The sequence below is a fragment of the Carassius auratus genome, chromosome 29, assembly GCF_003368295.1.
Source record: "Carassius auratus strain Wakin chromosome 29, ASM336829v1, whole genome shotgun sequence".
Lineage (NCBI taxonomy): Eukaryota > Metazoa > Chordata > Actinopteri > Cypriniformes > Cyprinidae > Carassius > Carassius auratus.
In genome coordinates, this window is record NC_039271.1 from 16,503,940 (window position 1) to 16,518,944 (window position 15,005).

Genomic DNA, 15,005 nt, shown 5'->3' on the forward strand with positions numbered 1-15,005 from the left:
AGGAGCTGGTGTGGATTTATCACTTCACTTTGAGTGGGCAATGAAATCTGAAATCTTATAATACTATTAATAGTAGTAGTAGTAAATAAATTAATAATAAATTAATAATAAGACACATTTTCAGTAGTTTGTGTACACTTTACACATCAAGTTTGACTACTGACCATTTCTGAGTCATATTTTAGATGTGTCACATAAGCATGTAAAAAGATGAAAAGAAAGGTAAAGCACTTTACCCACTTACAAAATCATTCATCCCAAAAGTCATTAACCCGTCAGGCCAATAACTATCTGTCTATGCAATATGCAATATGTGCACTTTGTCATGTTGGCAAGAAAATGTATGCAAATTTAAACGTAACGCAAATGTGAAGGTCTTTATAGATCTGGGAGGCCTGGAGAATGAGAAAAGAATCAATCGGCAGATGCGAGAACGAGAGTGGGAGCCATAAAAAAAAGAATGAGTATAAAAGAAATTGAGAACTGGAGACTAAATATGAACTAGAGAGAAGCCATATCAAGGGCACACGCACACACTCATTTATCTCTGTCTCACTCTCTGGTGTGTGTGTCAGGCATAAATCTACAGTGTAATATGATAATCTGATAGCATGTCACAGTGACATGCATGGCTGTGGGAAATATTTCGGCCTGCGACAGGCGCCATAGACGTACAGTACCCATCCTCCAAGGCTTTTTCTCATGTCTTTCATCTTGCCACTTGAGAAAATCACCTCACAAGAACAGTTTTACATGTAATAACAAGTTTGCATTTGATATTTGGCCAACTGTTGACATTTAAACAATGATTAAATGACATCACTACCTGGCTCAGTGGCATTCACACTTCCCTTCTGTTACTTCCTTCTGAGATGTTCCATGAAAACATGACAACACCCACAACTAGAGCCTAAACAGCTTTAACATCAGTGGCAAGAGTTCCAGTGCATATATAATAAATAGTTTGTTGCAGATGCGCTGTGTTTATAGCTGTAAATGCCACACATCTTCTCAGAGAGGTTTTATTTTGCTGATAGATCAACTGTTACTGTTAGGCTCTTAATTCATCCGTTTTAACACATCGCTCTGGAGATAAATCAGTGAGTTCATTGAATCAGTCCGTCAACAAATTATTCAGCCTGTTTTTGTGAAATGTTTCAACTAATTAACTATCAAGCTAACAAAAAATTTGACTAGGTGAACGATTTCAAACTTCTAAGCATGTCTATCAAAATTCACAAATGATCTATGGCCAATAGGGATGTACCGGTTCACTCAGTTTCATGGTTCGATTCATGATTCGAATTTGGGCTATTATCATAAAAATGAACAAAAACAGTCACATTGACAATATTGTACTAAAATGTAAGTCACTTACAAATTAACTACTCATTTGAACACATTCATATACAATACATTATCCGTTCTCCATTGCCGTTTACACCAAATGTAATACATTCAGAATCATTCTCTCACACACCCCTAGTGGTCAGTCCGTGCACCCCAGTGAGGGGACCACTGTATTAGGGTATTAGGAGCTAATAAATGTACGAATTTAAAGGGTAACATTTTTAAAACTAACATTTTACAGGGCAAACGTATAAGAGAAGAAAGAAAACATAATTAAGACAATACGTGTTCTGCTTCCTGACGGAGTCAGGAGACGAATCCCAGTGTATGGGAGCTTATCACAATCCAATTACCAGACATGTTACAGAATTAGAGCCCCCTAATGAGAGCTCAGATTACACTACATTACATTCAAGCGATCAATTTACAAACCGGACACACATGAGAGATTGCGTGAGGGAAAAAATAAAAATTATAATTTCACTTCAGCTTTCAGTGAAGAGACACATTACTCTTAGAACGGTCACAGAGGGTCATAACAGTCTGAGTTAATATTTATTACCACATAATCATTATTGCATTCTTGCAATGTAAACTCTCATTTCACTTTTAGTGCCACTTTCTTTCCTGTAAGCCATCACTCCAATATGCATTTTAAAAGGAAAGCCTGGAAAGCCCGTTTTAAAGACACGATGCCAGACGCGACCTAAGGATAAAAGCTGACCTCCCAACATGAGTGATATACACAACAGCTGGAGAACAGGTGTTTTACATGTTAGCCGTTACAATAAAACATATTTGAATGCCCTACTGACCAATCACACAAAGACAATTCTCTGTGGCACTCTAAATCAGAAACACAACAGAAATGTTTGCTGAAACATTAGCAAACATAAGAATACGGAGAATCTTAAAGCAAATGTGATGTGTGCAGGTTGTGAACTAGTGTGTGATGGAAGGAGGTATCTGTTTGGATCAGAGCATGTCTTTGGAAGTGGATTGGAGGGTATTTGGCTGGCGAGGGAATGGCAGCTGTTTTCTCTCACCTTGTCATATTTGGCGATTATCTCAGCTCGCTCCTGTTCCAACTTCGCTGCAGCATCCTGCTGTGGATCAGACGCTGGGAAGAGAAACAGAGAGAGACCAATTAACTGTGACTTTCAGTGTCCACTATGTGAATCATCTTTAATAAGCCTGGTTTAGAGAAACATTTAGAGAAAAAACCTCTTGGCTCATTGAGACTCACACACAAACACACATAACACATTCTCTCTTTTCTATGGGCTAGAGCATAGCAACAAGTGACTCTTCAAATAGGTCTGAGCCAGTGGCTCTCAAGGACAAACAGCGGCATTCACATCCAAAGCAAACAACTCGGGTCTGTTTTTATAGAAAGTTCCGGATTCAGGACAAACTATATGGACAGCATGTCTACATTATGCACAGAAAATATTGTAGACGTGTCGCTCAATTTGTAAAAACAAAAAAACGCTAAATCAGAGGCTTAGTTTACACAACTGTAAGCCAATCTGTCCGTCAACCTCACAGATAAGAGAAGTACCTCTTCAAAAAAAATATTGTGTTCTTTATATCGAGAGACCAGATCACAAGCCTTTTCAGTTTGTGCAAGTATTAAAAAATAAAATATTACAATTAAAATAATCAAATCAAAATAAAATAATAGCTAGCTATAGATTAAAAAGATATTTTGAGAATTGGCCATTCTCTCTCTCTCTCTCTCTCTCTCTCTCTCTCTCTCTCTCTCTCACTCACTCACTCACTCACTCACTCACTCTGTTTGGTTAACACTAGTTTTCAAGATAGCTTTTGTGTTCTGCAGGAGAAAGTAAGTCCTGCAGGTCAGGCCCGTCGTCAAGGGGGGGCATCGGGGGGCAGTGCCCCCCAAATGACTTTTTGTGCCCCCCTAAACGTAACGCACAGAACAATTAACCAAACTTGCATTACTGTGCATTCACACCGCCGGCGTCAAGAGCGTCTAAGTGGCCGGATGTCATTCATTTTCAATGTAAACCAGCAGCGTCGAACAGCGGCTCGGCGCGACTTGGCCTTTGAGAGCGTCGAGCAGAGTTTAAATAAAGGCAACTTTATGGTAATGAGCTATGACGTGATTGGGCAGCAACCAATCGGAACGTAGAAGTCAACCGCTTGAGAGGATTCCAGAGGACGCAGCTCCGATCACATTAGTTCCCAAGCAAAATAGAGGACAGGTTGATTATTGCTGTTTCGCGTTTGCAGTAATCTATGATGTGTCCCTGTATGCGTACAGGTACATAAAAAAAATAATTAAAAGTGATACGTGGACCAAGGTGTCTGAGATCGTTCATTTTAAGTAAAGGATCTTAATATTTCGTCCACAACAACATTTAATGAGATCAATTTATAACGTTAACCTCCTTGTGGTTAGTCTGCATTAGATCAACAAGTCTGTTTGCTTTGCGTCCACTTCTAATACAAAATAAGCATTCGGTCTACGTCAGTGAATCTGAGCGCTCACGAAACTTTCTGCAGTGTCGTGAGCAGATCGACAAAAGCTGCCGGTGTAAGCGCGCAATTGGACGTTTAATATTGATTGTTATTGATTTGGATCATTGCACTAATAACATTGTTTCAGCAGAACTTGGCTCACAGGAACAGTAATCACTACAACGGTAACACTAGAAATGCATAACACATTACCTTCAGAAATGATTCAGACGATTCATTATTCAACGCATTATTACACAGAACATAATTTTAAATATAATTCTATTCATAAATGACTGTTAAAACATCCCAAAACAGCACCCAAACCTTGCAAAGACCTACCTCATTAATTATTCAAATACAATAGCCAATGGCAAGTCTCCAGCAGCAGACCTTTCAATATGTTATTTTTGTGTTAGTAGTTTTATTAATTCAAATTACAATATGCAGTTTGTGTGTAAGTATATGTATATATAAATCATGTAATTCATTTAGTTAAGCATACAGTACTGTATTGTTTATACGCAATTCCTTTGCGCAGCTGAGCTGCGCGTTGCATGCGATCTCAAAATAAATTTTTGGCGGTTTTGGAAATGTTAAGAGACAATAAACAGAGACGTTGAGATCAAACGGTGAAGTATTTTAATTGAATAATTCAACAAAACAAGACTAGTGTGGTCTATTTTAGCTATAGCCTAATATGGGTTTATGTTATGGTCTGTCTCAGATCATTAAAAAAGTGTGCCCCCCCTATGAAAATTAAATGCCCCCCCATTTGGTTTGTTCTAGCGACGGCACTGCTGCAGGTTTGGAACGACATTACTTTTCATACTTTTCATACTATTTTATACATATTTGAGAACACAAGCCACACATTTCTGCTTTATAAACCCTTCAGAACGTCCTGTCCCATAGACATTAAAAGCTGTGAGGTAAAAGCAACTGTGCTTATTTTTTCAAACTGAGGGATAAGCTGAAATGACTTTCTGTGGTATTTCGCAACATTTCAGCGCTGTTGACAAAGCCTAGCTTGCATCGAACCTTGCACATTTCCACACAAGCACCACAGAATTAGAACTAGAGTGAGATAAGAGAATAGTGTGTGTTTGAGGGCAATAAAGTGCCCTACTGGAACCCAGCCTGGACTTTGATGTTGTCTATGAAGTGTGTAGACACACAGTCAGATGGAAACATTCTCCTGAAGAGCTCTGCTGTGGGGATGTTGATGCAGGGTTGGGTTTTCTGCATATTTAATGTGTCCTGCTGCTAATGCACAAACATGTTTATTACATGATGCAGCCAGCCAATGAAAATACAGCTAATCACATAGAGAGGCCAATCATTTCCTCTCCAGGAATTAGGTTAATACTGACACTTCCTGTTTGGCTTGGTTCCCATTCTGAGTGTATTTCGCAGGCAACACTTACTTACAAAGGCTTCTACCAGCTTTAAGCCCTTGGGTCAAAGCCAGCCAGATTCCTGTGCTGGATGAATAGGCTCTTAAAGTCAATGGCATTTTTTATGGAGGGATGGTGTTTGTTTGTGTGTGTGTGCGGTCGCTCTGTGTATTTAACAGATGCTAGTAATAAAAGCACAAGATGAGATGAGAAAAAATGTGATGTGAAAAGACAAAATGAAATAACATGAAGCAATAAATGAGATTAGACAAGAGTGAAGATTAGAAGAGAAGGTGTGAATACAGGTGTGATAAGAGAGAAACCTAGAAGCCACTGTAAGAAAAGAAAGACGTGTATATAAGAGGAGAAACAAGAAAGAAATTAAAAGAGATTATGTGAGAGAGAACAGAATGTGTGAAAAAAAAATACATGAAACGAAGAATGTCTCCAACATTGTGAGACGATAGAAGTGAGGTGTGACGTGTATGTTAGAAAAGAAACAAGATGGGAATTTCCCTCATATGAGGGAAAAGATAAGACAAGTGTTTGAGTATGTGAAAAAGTAGAGAACAGATGAGATAAGAAAATACTAGATAAGAAAAGAAGAGTGCATGATAAAGTAATAAATGAGATGAGATAAGAATATTAGAGACAAGAGTGAGAAATTAGCCAAGATGAGAAAGGAAGGGTATGTGAGATGAGAAGAGACTTAAATACAGAGTATTTGAGACAAGAGACAAGACGAGAAAGAGCAGATGAGAAGGATATGCACAAAGAATGTGGGAGAGAAAATGGAGAAAAGTGGTGAGTCAGGAGACGAAACAAGATGAGACGAGAGAAGAAGACAGACTGTGAGACGACAGAAAATGTGTATGTGAAAAAAAGGCAAGAATAGACTGGATCATGTGAGGGAAAGGGACTAGAAGAGATGAGAAGAGACTAGTTAAAATGAGCTTAGGAGAAAGAGAAGGCAGTGGGACGACTAAAACAGAGATGTGAGATGAAGAAGTACGAGTATGTAAGAGATGAGACAGCAAGAGACAACATTTTGTGAGAAAAGAGGAGAAGAAAAGAATGGAGTACTGCATATGAAAGAGGAGACACGATATTAGATCTGAGCAGAGATGAGATAAGTATGTGAGAGAAAATGAGATAAGACGCGACTGTGAGATAAGCTGAGATTAGAAAGGAAGAGTTTGTGCCAAATGAGATGAAACAAGAAGAGATAAGATTATGTGAGAGAAGAAGAGAAGACATGGAAAAAGAAAGAAGAGACAGTATGAGAACAGAAGAGACCAGAAAAGAAGACAGTAGTGTAAACGGTGTAAAGCTCTGGGGCCTCCACGGCATATTAGCATTGACTTAGCCGTGTTTCAGCTCAACACTCTCTGGTTCATGCTCCATACATCAGTCTGACAGCTCACACGGAGCGTATTTAGAGATGCCTCTGCGGCAGAGACGTCGTACACGAGACTGAGAAGCATTTCAATCCCACTTAATGGTCGTTTGTCAGATTAACCAAGCTCATTTACACGGATAAGTATGAAGAAATCACAGTCTCTTACGATTTCCAGAGCTGCACTGTTCTGTACAGTTACTGCAACAAGCTTATTAGATACACAGTTAGTGGAAATTATGAGGGAAAGACAGCAGCAATGATGATATGCTCAGTTTTTAAAACGGGACACGTCACAGCTAATATTATTAAATGCTCGTAAATATGTCCATGAGAAACTCAAAAGTTAGCTCAGGTCTTTGATGCAGTAATGCGTACTTTCCTACTACATGGAATGCCAAATGTAGAACACCAAATACGCACTATTCATGAAACAGTAAGCGCAAAAAAAAAAAAAAAAAAAAAAAAACCTGGACCATGCACTACTTCCACTGGGATTCTGAACTACCACCAATTACTGTAACATTATGCAGACCCATGAAGGCTTGTCAGCTTTGGAAAGTTGGCGGAAAACTGAGCAGAGCAACTCATTTCTGTAGCACAACTTGTAAGTTCTGTAGGTACCAAGAAAGTTGTTATTCATGCTTGATTGCTCCTCTTTCACAACACTTGAGTAAATTATGTTCACGATTGCTGCTAGAAGGTCAATAAACATCTAGGTCAAAGGACAATGCTAACAATAGAGTATTTAGTGCAGCGGTTCTCAATCCCAGTCCTCGCACCCCCCAGCTCTGTATAATTTGCATGTCTCTCTTTGTTAACACACCTGATACAGATAATCAGCTCATTAGAAGTCATCCCCATGCATGAACTGTGTTCCCATTGACATGGTCCCTACAGTGTTCATTGCTCCCTATACTCCCTGAGCAGGGGAAATCTGTGGAAGTTTACTTCACTTCCGAACATTCATTCACGGATTTGCACTGCGCAACGTCTTCGCACATGGACAAGTGTGACATTATATACCTCTGTAAATAAATACACTTAAATGCACTTTAAATGAAGCATACAGTGGCATGCAAAAGTTTGGGAACCCCTTGCAGAATCTGTGAAAATGCGAATAATTGTAAAATAATAGAGATCATACTAAATGCTTGTTATTTTTTTATTTAGTACTGTCCTGAGTAAGATACTTTACATAAAAGATGTTTGCATATAGTCCACAACACAAACAATTAAAATAAAAAATAAAAATGCTGAAATTATTAAAATAATCCCATTCAAAAGTTTGGGAACTCTTGGTTTTTAATACTGTGTTCTGTCACCTGATGATCCTCGACTGTCTTTCTGTTTTGTGATGGTTGTGCATGAGTCCCTTGTTTGTTCTGAACAGTTAAACTGAGCAGCGTTCTTCAGAAAAATCTTTAAGCTCCTGCAGATTCTTCAGTTTTACAGTATATTTGCATATTTGAACCCTTTCCAGCATTGACTGTGTGATTTTGAGATCCTTTTTTTTTTTTTTTTTTACACTGAGGAGACTTGAGGGACTCAAACACAACTATTAAAAAAGGTTCAAACATTCACTGATGCTCCAGAAGGAAACAAGATGCATTTAGAGCTGGGGGGGTGAAAACTTTTGGAATTGAACTTAATTTGTGCTCCAGGAAATATACAAGTATCTTCTGTTGCTAACGAAGGAATTATATTTAAACAAAATAAGACAAATTTGGCCATCTTCATCGTGTTCAAAAGTTTTCTACTCCCCAACTCTTAATGCATCTTGTTTCCTTCTGGAGCATCAGTGAATGTTTGAACCAAATATGCAAAGAAGCTGGAAAACTGAAGCATGATCTCTCTTATTTTGTTAAAAGTATTCACATTTTCGCATGCCACTGTATATGTTTGCTTCGAACTGGAATAATGGTGGAATGCTCTGTGATGTCAACTTCGCAGGGCACTTACGTTCGAATAGAACAAACGTCTGAATTGATAAGAGGAACGTACAAAATGTGCAGAGCAGGGGGATGCGAGGACTGGAATTGAGAACTGCTGATTTCAAAACACACAAATGAAAGAAAAAAGCATCGCCAAAAATGGTCGTGAAATTCTTGATTAGGTACTTGTTGCAGCTGAGTGGCCCAGGCTCACCATTATAAAAACAGTTAACCCAAAAATTTGATTTGTCACTACGATTTGCCATTGAATTTGAAACAAACAAACAAACAAACAAACAAAAAAGTGTTACACAGGTGTTTTAAATATACTGACATATTAGTTGTGTCTCATTTCGAAAGCTTAATGGTTATTTTTTTCTAAAATATGTTATCAAAAAATAATGGAGTATGTTTTATGAGAATACTATTTCAGTATTTCTACTCCAGAATTTCACATTTAATTTAATGTGTTCCTTGTTATTGCTTTCTAATTGTACAAAATTGCTATCTATTTCTTATTGAAAATTGATACTGTAATAAGAAACCAAAGTGTACTCATAAAGATTGGCAAAAGGTTGCCAGTGTGTGTAATGTGAGCAGTACAGTGATTCTGCTGATCTGACAGTAGTTTAGTGAGGACACAGCCTGAATAAACTACACACTTGTCTCTCTAGTGTGCAGACGCACTAAGAGCAACACATCTTCTTCTGTTCGTTCTTTCACTCATGCTCTCACAGACGGTTCCACTCAGATTCAAGAGCCGTCCAGCTTTCTGTCACTCACACACACACACACTCATGACACTGCCTGACACCATTTAACAAAGAATCATACAGTTCTTAAAGGAAGTCAGTCAGGCAGACATTCCCTGGCTATTTTTATCAACACTTAAGGAACTTATTTCTAAATTTCCCCACTTCCTGCAAAATGTTCTTCTGCCTCTCTCAATCTCTTGACCTCTTTTTAGTGTGAAAATACCCCGATCTTCTTCAGAGTGGTATTTTTAGTGGTGTGATGTCAGTGAATGGTCTGGATCTTTATGACTTTACACACACGCACAACCCTGTTGAAGCGTCTGTCATTACAGCTCACTCACACACTCGTACATGGGTGGTTTCAAGCCGCAAACAGCAAGCCATCATTCAAATCATAGCCTCTGTACGTCAAGTTCAGCCCACGATGGAAAAAATGCACCGTACACAAATCAGAGCTTTAGAACCAATGCTTTTTAATATAAGTTCAACTTGTCCCTTGGTTTATAAAAACAGAAAAAAAAAAAACAAAAAAAACAAATGTTTAATGCATTTAGAATAAAAGTCAAAGGTGCAAGGCATTTTTCCAAGTTATACGTTATACTACACTGTGTTTTAAAAGTCAGCTACAAAATTAAACACTACACCAGTTAACATGACAATTAAGTTATGTAAACTACCTGTTAACAGTAATATTTCATTTATTTAATAATAATAATAGTGTTTAAAGAATTTATAATATAAATATATGGTGCATTTTGGTGTAGGGATGCATCGATCCGATTCTCAGGATCGGTATCGGCTCCGATACTGGAATTTTTATCGGTCAGACGAGACTGATCCAAATCTGATATTGTGTGTATACTATTCTGTGTTATTGCTGAGCGCCACGAAAGACACAAAAACATGATAAAGCAGCAAAACGAGAAGTATAGAAATTCTACACTGCTTTAAAAAAAAAAAAAAAGGGCTGGTATCGCATTGGATCGGTATTGGCAGATACCCCCGAAATTTCAGTATCGGATCGGTTCTGACATTTTTTCTCCTTGCATCCCTATTTTGATGCATATCATTTAATGGGTTAAACATTACAATGCACATGTAATCATATTAAACATTGTGCCTTTTAACGTGACAATATATAAATAGTCTATTATTAATTTTTTATTATGATTTTTTTTTTTTTTTAGTTTATTAAAAGCCATTTGTTTGAGAGAGGCCAAACATTGCATTTAATTTAAGTAATTTGCAATAGTATTTTTGTTTATCAACCATGACAAAGCCAATGCCTAATGGAGTTACAGTACAAGCTATATTTATGGCAAAAAAAAACAGAACATTTTGTGCAATAAATTGTGCTGAAGAGACTCGCAACACTTTCTGCAATTTTCTTTCCCAGTCAAACTCCTCTCTCTGTCTCAGTCTCTCTCTCTCTCTCTCTCTCACACACACACCAGAGTGTGAGTAACTGTAATGTCAGGCCTGATTGATTGGTGACACACTCATTTCCCCCCAGTTGTTCTCTCTTTTTGACTCTTGACTTATTTTATCTTTAATGAAGGACAGGATGGAGCAGAGACCATCCAATCGAAAGTTTGACGGATCAATCTCACGCAGTTATTGCTGCTACTCTTCTACTCGGACACGTTGCTTTCAATACATGTTGAGGAATAAAGATTGTGTGAGACCAAACACAGGCTGCATCTTTTATGACGTACATTTGAACAGACCAGTCTTTTGCTCTTATTTTAATAAACAGATAAAAGAGCAGCTATATGGAGTAAACATGAACTAGAGATCCAGATCCTGCTTATTTTTATGGTGCGTCCGTAAACAAATTTCTAGAACATATTTTTATTTACCGTTATCTACTTTAACACACATTAAACTTTAAGCTACATCAACATTTAAAAAAAAAAGGAATATTTTATTAAATATTCATGTAGAATAATTATTTGTGTGTACATTTAAATGCATTTACCTGTTAACATCATCATCATTATCATCTTCATCATCAGTTTCTGGTGTTTTTATGAATAATAATTACAATATTAATGATAAGAACAACAAAAATAATTAGTATTAGCAATAAATAATAACCTCTAACATTATTTAAGTATTCATACAAGTTTTCTTGTCATTTAAATGGACACATTTTAATGATCTATTTATGCTTAATTTTTTAACATTGGGTTAAAAAAGCAAAGCTGTTATGACATCACTTAGCTCCATAATTGACTGTTACATAAAAGTTTAATTTTATAGGTCAACAATATATTAAATAACATATAATGATATTTTGCATGTACCGTAATCACTTTTGTTTCCAGTTGAACATGCAGTGATTTGATGCTTTAGTTTGATATTAAAACTAATAGTAAAACGAAGAACTGACATCATAATAAAATGTAATGATGTCATAGAGTAAAAGTTTAACGAGAGAGACGAATGATGTCATCGGATCTTACCTGGCTCAATCTCTCCATGATCTGAGTGGCAGTTCAGATTTTTGGTATGCATGAGTGTGACGAACACACACACCAACACAACAAAGTATCAGTTTTCTTTACTCTCCATGATAAAAGTCAACTTTCTGCAGCTTAACTAAAGAAATCCAGATTCTTATTGCTCTGAGTCAAATAAGATGCTACGTTGAGGCAGAGAAGTAAGAGAAAAGAGAAATAAATGAAGAAAAGAATGAGGAATGGTGAGGAAAGATGATAGCAAAGAGGAAAGGGGGCAACGAGACGCATTCTGACAATACAGCTACTTGTTTACTTCAGAGACACGTCACACTTCAGACCCACACACCACATACCAGACTGACTTACAAACAAGAGCTCCTATTCACACATACACACAGGCACACACACTTTACAGATTGCTCACAGAACACACACACACACACACAAATCTTTTCCATATCTTGTCTGTTAAAATGTAAACTTGCTTAGGTAAATCTTAATGTGATCTCCGGGACTCTCATCAAATATCTTAAAATGTGCTCATATTTGCAGTCAAAAGATGTCAATATGAACTCAAACATTTCTTAAATATCAAAGATTATCTGAAATCCACATTCTTCTTATGGCTCTATGCTGTCAATGATTTTCTCATTTATCTATTTTCAGTTCTCCTAATAAACTGTAGGAAAAAAACATCGCAAACTTTTTATACTTGAATGAACTACCTTAAGACCTTTAGAAGTTTTCCATGTAGTAAAAATGCAGTGTTAAAAAAGAGAGCAAAAAACAGAAAAAAGAGAGCAAAATTAAAAAAGAGCCATAAATAGAAAAGGATGAGAGAAGCAGTGAAAATTATTAATTATTTATCCCTACGTATCCTTGTGTTACACCACTGACCTGATACTCTATCAACCAATCAAAAGACAGAATCAGTGCATTCCACTTAAGAACAGCCAATCAAATTGTCAGCTAGGACTATCTATTTTTGCATGCTAGAATAAACACCAAGCTAAATTAATTACCCTAAAATCTACTACTTTTTAAAATCTGAAAAAAATATATAATAATAATAATAATAATAAATTATATATATATATCTCAAAGGAAACCATTACTAACTCCACACTCTCTTCTTGCATTTTATTAGGGTTATTTTAAAATGAAAAAGCATGCACAGATACATATTCATAAAACTGTATACCATTAAAAGATCTTTGCTTTACTATTTTTACCATTCCATTATTTGGGATACACTAATTCCCATCTCACATACTACTACACTTTAAAATATAAAATGTGCTTCAAACCAAAAATAAAATGGTAATTTTAAAAACTTATTGAAAGGTTATATAATGGTTGTTCTTCTACTTTATTTCTCTGTAAAGCCCCTTTTGTAATCCTTTTTTTTTAGTGTAGGATGTAACTTGCATGCAAGGGATTTAACAGCATGCAAGGGACACAGACTCCAACTGCCAGGAAGCTAGCAAAAAATGACAGGAAATAATGCAACAACATAAATATGTTGGCATTATCAACAAAGAACTGTCACTTTGAATCTAATGGTCTACTAAAGGTGCCCGCTTTACAAATCCTCACACAAAGAAAGGCTGATGAATGGAGAAGCTGGCAGAGGAAGTGAACAACAATTTAAATATGTCAAATAGATTTAAATATGTCATAAATTCACAGTGAAATTAGCTCATTTTTACACTAACTTGGATATGTCACATCCTTTCTAATTAAACCCCTGCAGCAAACATACGCGTGTATGAAACCATGAGGTAGCAGGGGACTTGCACTGATTGCGAAACCTAGAGTTTAAATTGATCAATAAAGTCTCACATTATTTTGAAATTGAAGACAGAACAATGCAAAGCAGACTTCTGTTTAGTTAATTCAAGGCTGCTGTGTTTCTCAAGAGTGGATGCTTCATTGTGAAGCAACTGCACACACATAAATCAAATGTACACAGATTGGAATGGTTCATATTAAATGTGCAGTCCACGTCTTAAATTAATAAGTACACCCACTCTACATCATCACATGGTTCCATCAGCCTTGCCAGACATATAAAACAATGCAAAACATTTTCATATACACTAGAGCGAAACAACTAAAAACTTTCCAAAATCACAAGAGAGACTTAGTTACTCCAAACACATACAAATGTAGACTTCTGTACAGTTTTACATACACACCTGCAAATAGGCTACTGGCACGGCGGCGAGATGGCGACACCAGCTCCTTAACAATCTGCAACACTTGCATGATCACAACGAGACAGGGGCGGGGCCAAGGCGTAAGTAGAAGGTGTGGTGGGGGGTGGGGCCAGTGCAGAGCAAAGCACGAAGAGCTTCATTCTCGCCACCCAAACACAAAAATGACTGAAAATAGCATTACTAGACAAGTGCAACTGTCACTCCGGTTTAATTGGCAGTAATCTTTGTAAACCCTTCAATCATTAAACCTCATCTCAACTTGAAAAGCTAAATTTGGTCAAAATTACAAAATAAAATACAATAAAATCAAAAAATTATTTAATGCAAAATACCACTCAAAACTGCATCTTTCAGGATGGTCCAGGTGATGCACTTTCAAGAGTAAATAAGCAGCCGAGGCCTAAAAAAATAAAAAGATGACTGTTTCTTCTTATTGTAAGGTTGGATTTCCATTTCTACATCCACCATACTCGAAGTAGGAAATTCTTCCATTCATTGTGTCATGAGCCTTCTCGTCCACTTATACCATCTTTGAAGTTAGTCTCTTGTCTTTTCCATTAATTTCCAGTTTCTTCCTTTCATTTTGTGTACAAAATGAATCCAAAGACAGCTTCGGTCCACAAGACCAATTAAATCACACCACTAATCCATAACAGATACATTTTTCACATAATATATTATTCAGCATCCAAAACACACTTTATATTCTCTTCTGTATTTCATAAATGCATCAAATCCATTCAGAAGCAGCGCCAAGTGTTAAAAACAGCAATGCATCCTGCAGAATTTGCTTTCTGCAATTCAGGTCCCACCGGTCCTCGCACAAGGGTCCGCGTCTGTCTTTCTTTATCCCTCATATAATTTCTCGCTACTTGCCTCTGTCTCTCACACACACTCCTCTTCCAAGCAGAGTTAGGCATCTGCAGTTCTTCACTTGTTTATTCCACTATTTCTCAGATAGACACTGTCCAGTTCTCTTTCCTGTAACCGCAACATCTTTGTGTGTCA

The 15,005-nt window shown here is 37.0% G+C and overlaps 1 protein-coding gene across 2 annotated transcripts in view; it reads right to left on the bottom strand.

Moving 5' to 3' along the window:
* The window catches only part of LOC113048229 (USP6 N-terminal-like protein), a 48,150-nt gene that overhangs the window by 15,677 nt on the left and 17,468 nt on the right, over positions 1-15,005 (bottom strand). Inside the window, exons 1-2 of one of the 2 annotated variants that reach the window (XM_026209882.1) lie at positions 11,782-12,178; positions 2,397-2,470 (exon numbers count right to left, since the gene is read on the bottom strand). In XM_026209882.1, coding sequence (XP_026065667.1) covers positions 2,397-2,470; positions 11,782-11,833 — 126 coding nt within the window. In that variant the 5' untranslated portion in view covers positions 11,834-12,178. Of the gene's footprint in view, positions 1-2,396; positions 2,471-11,781; positions 12,179-15,005 lie in introns of those variants that run through there. The other variant, XM_026209883.1, reaches the window with a different exon arrangement.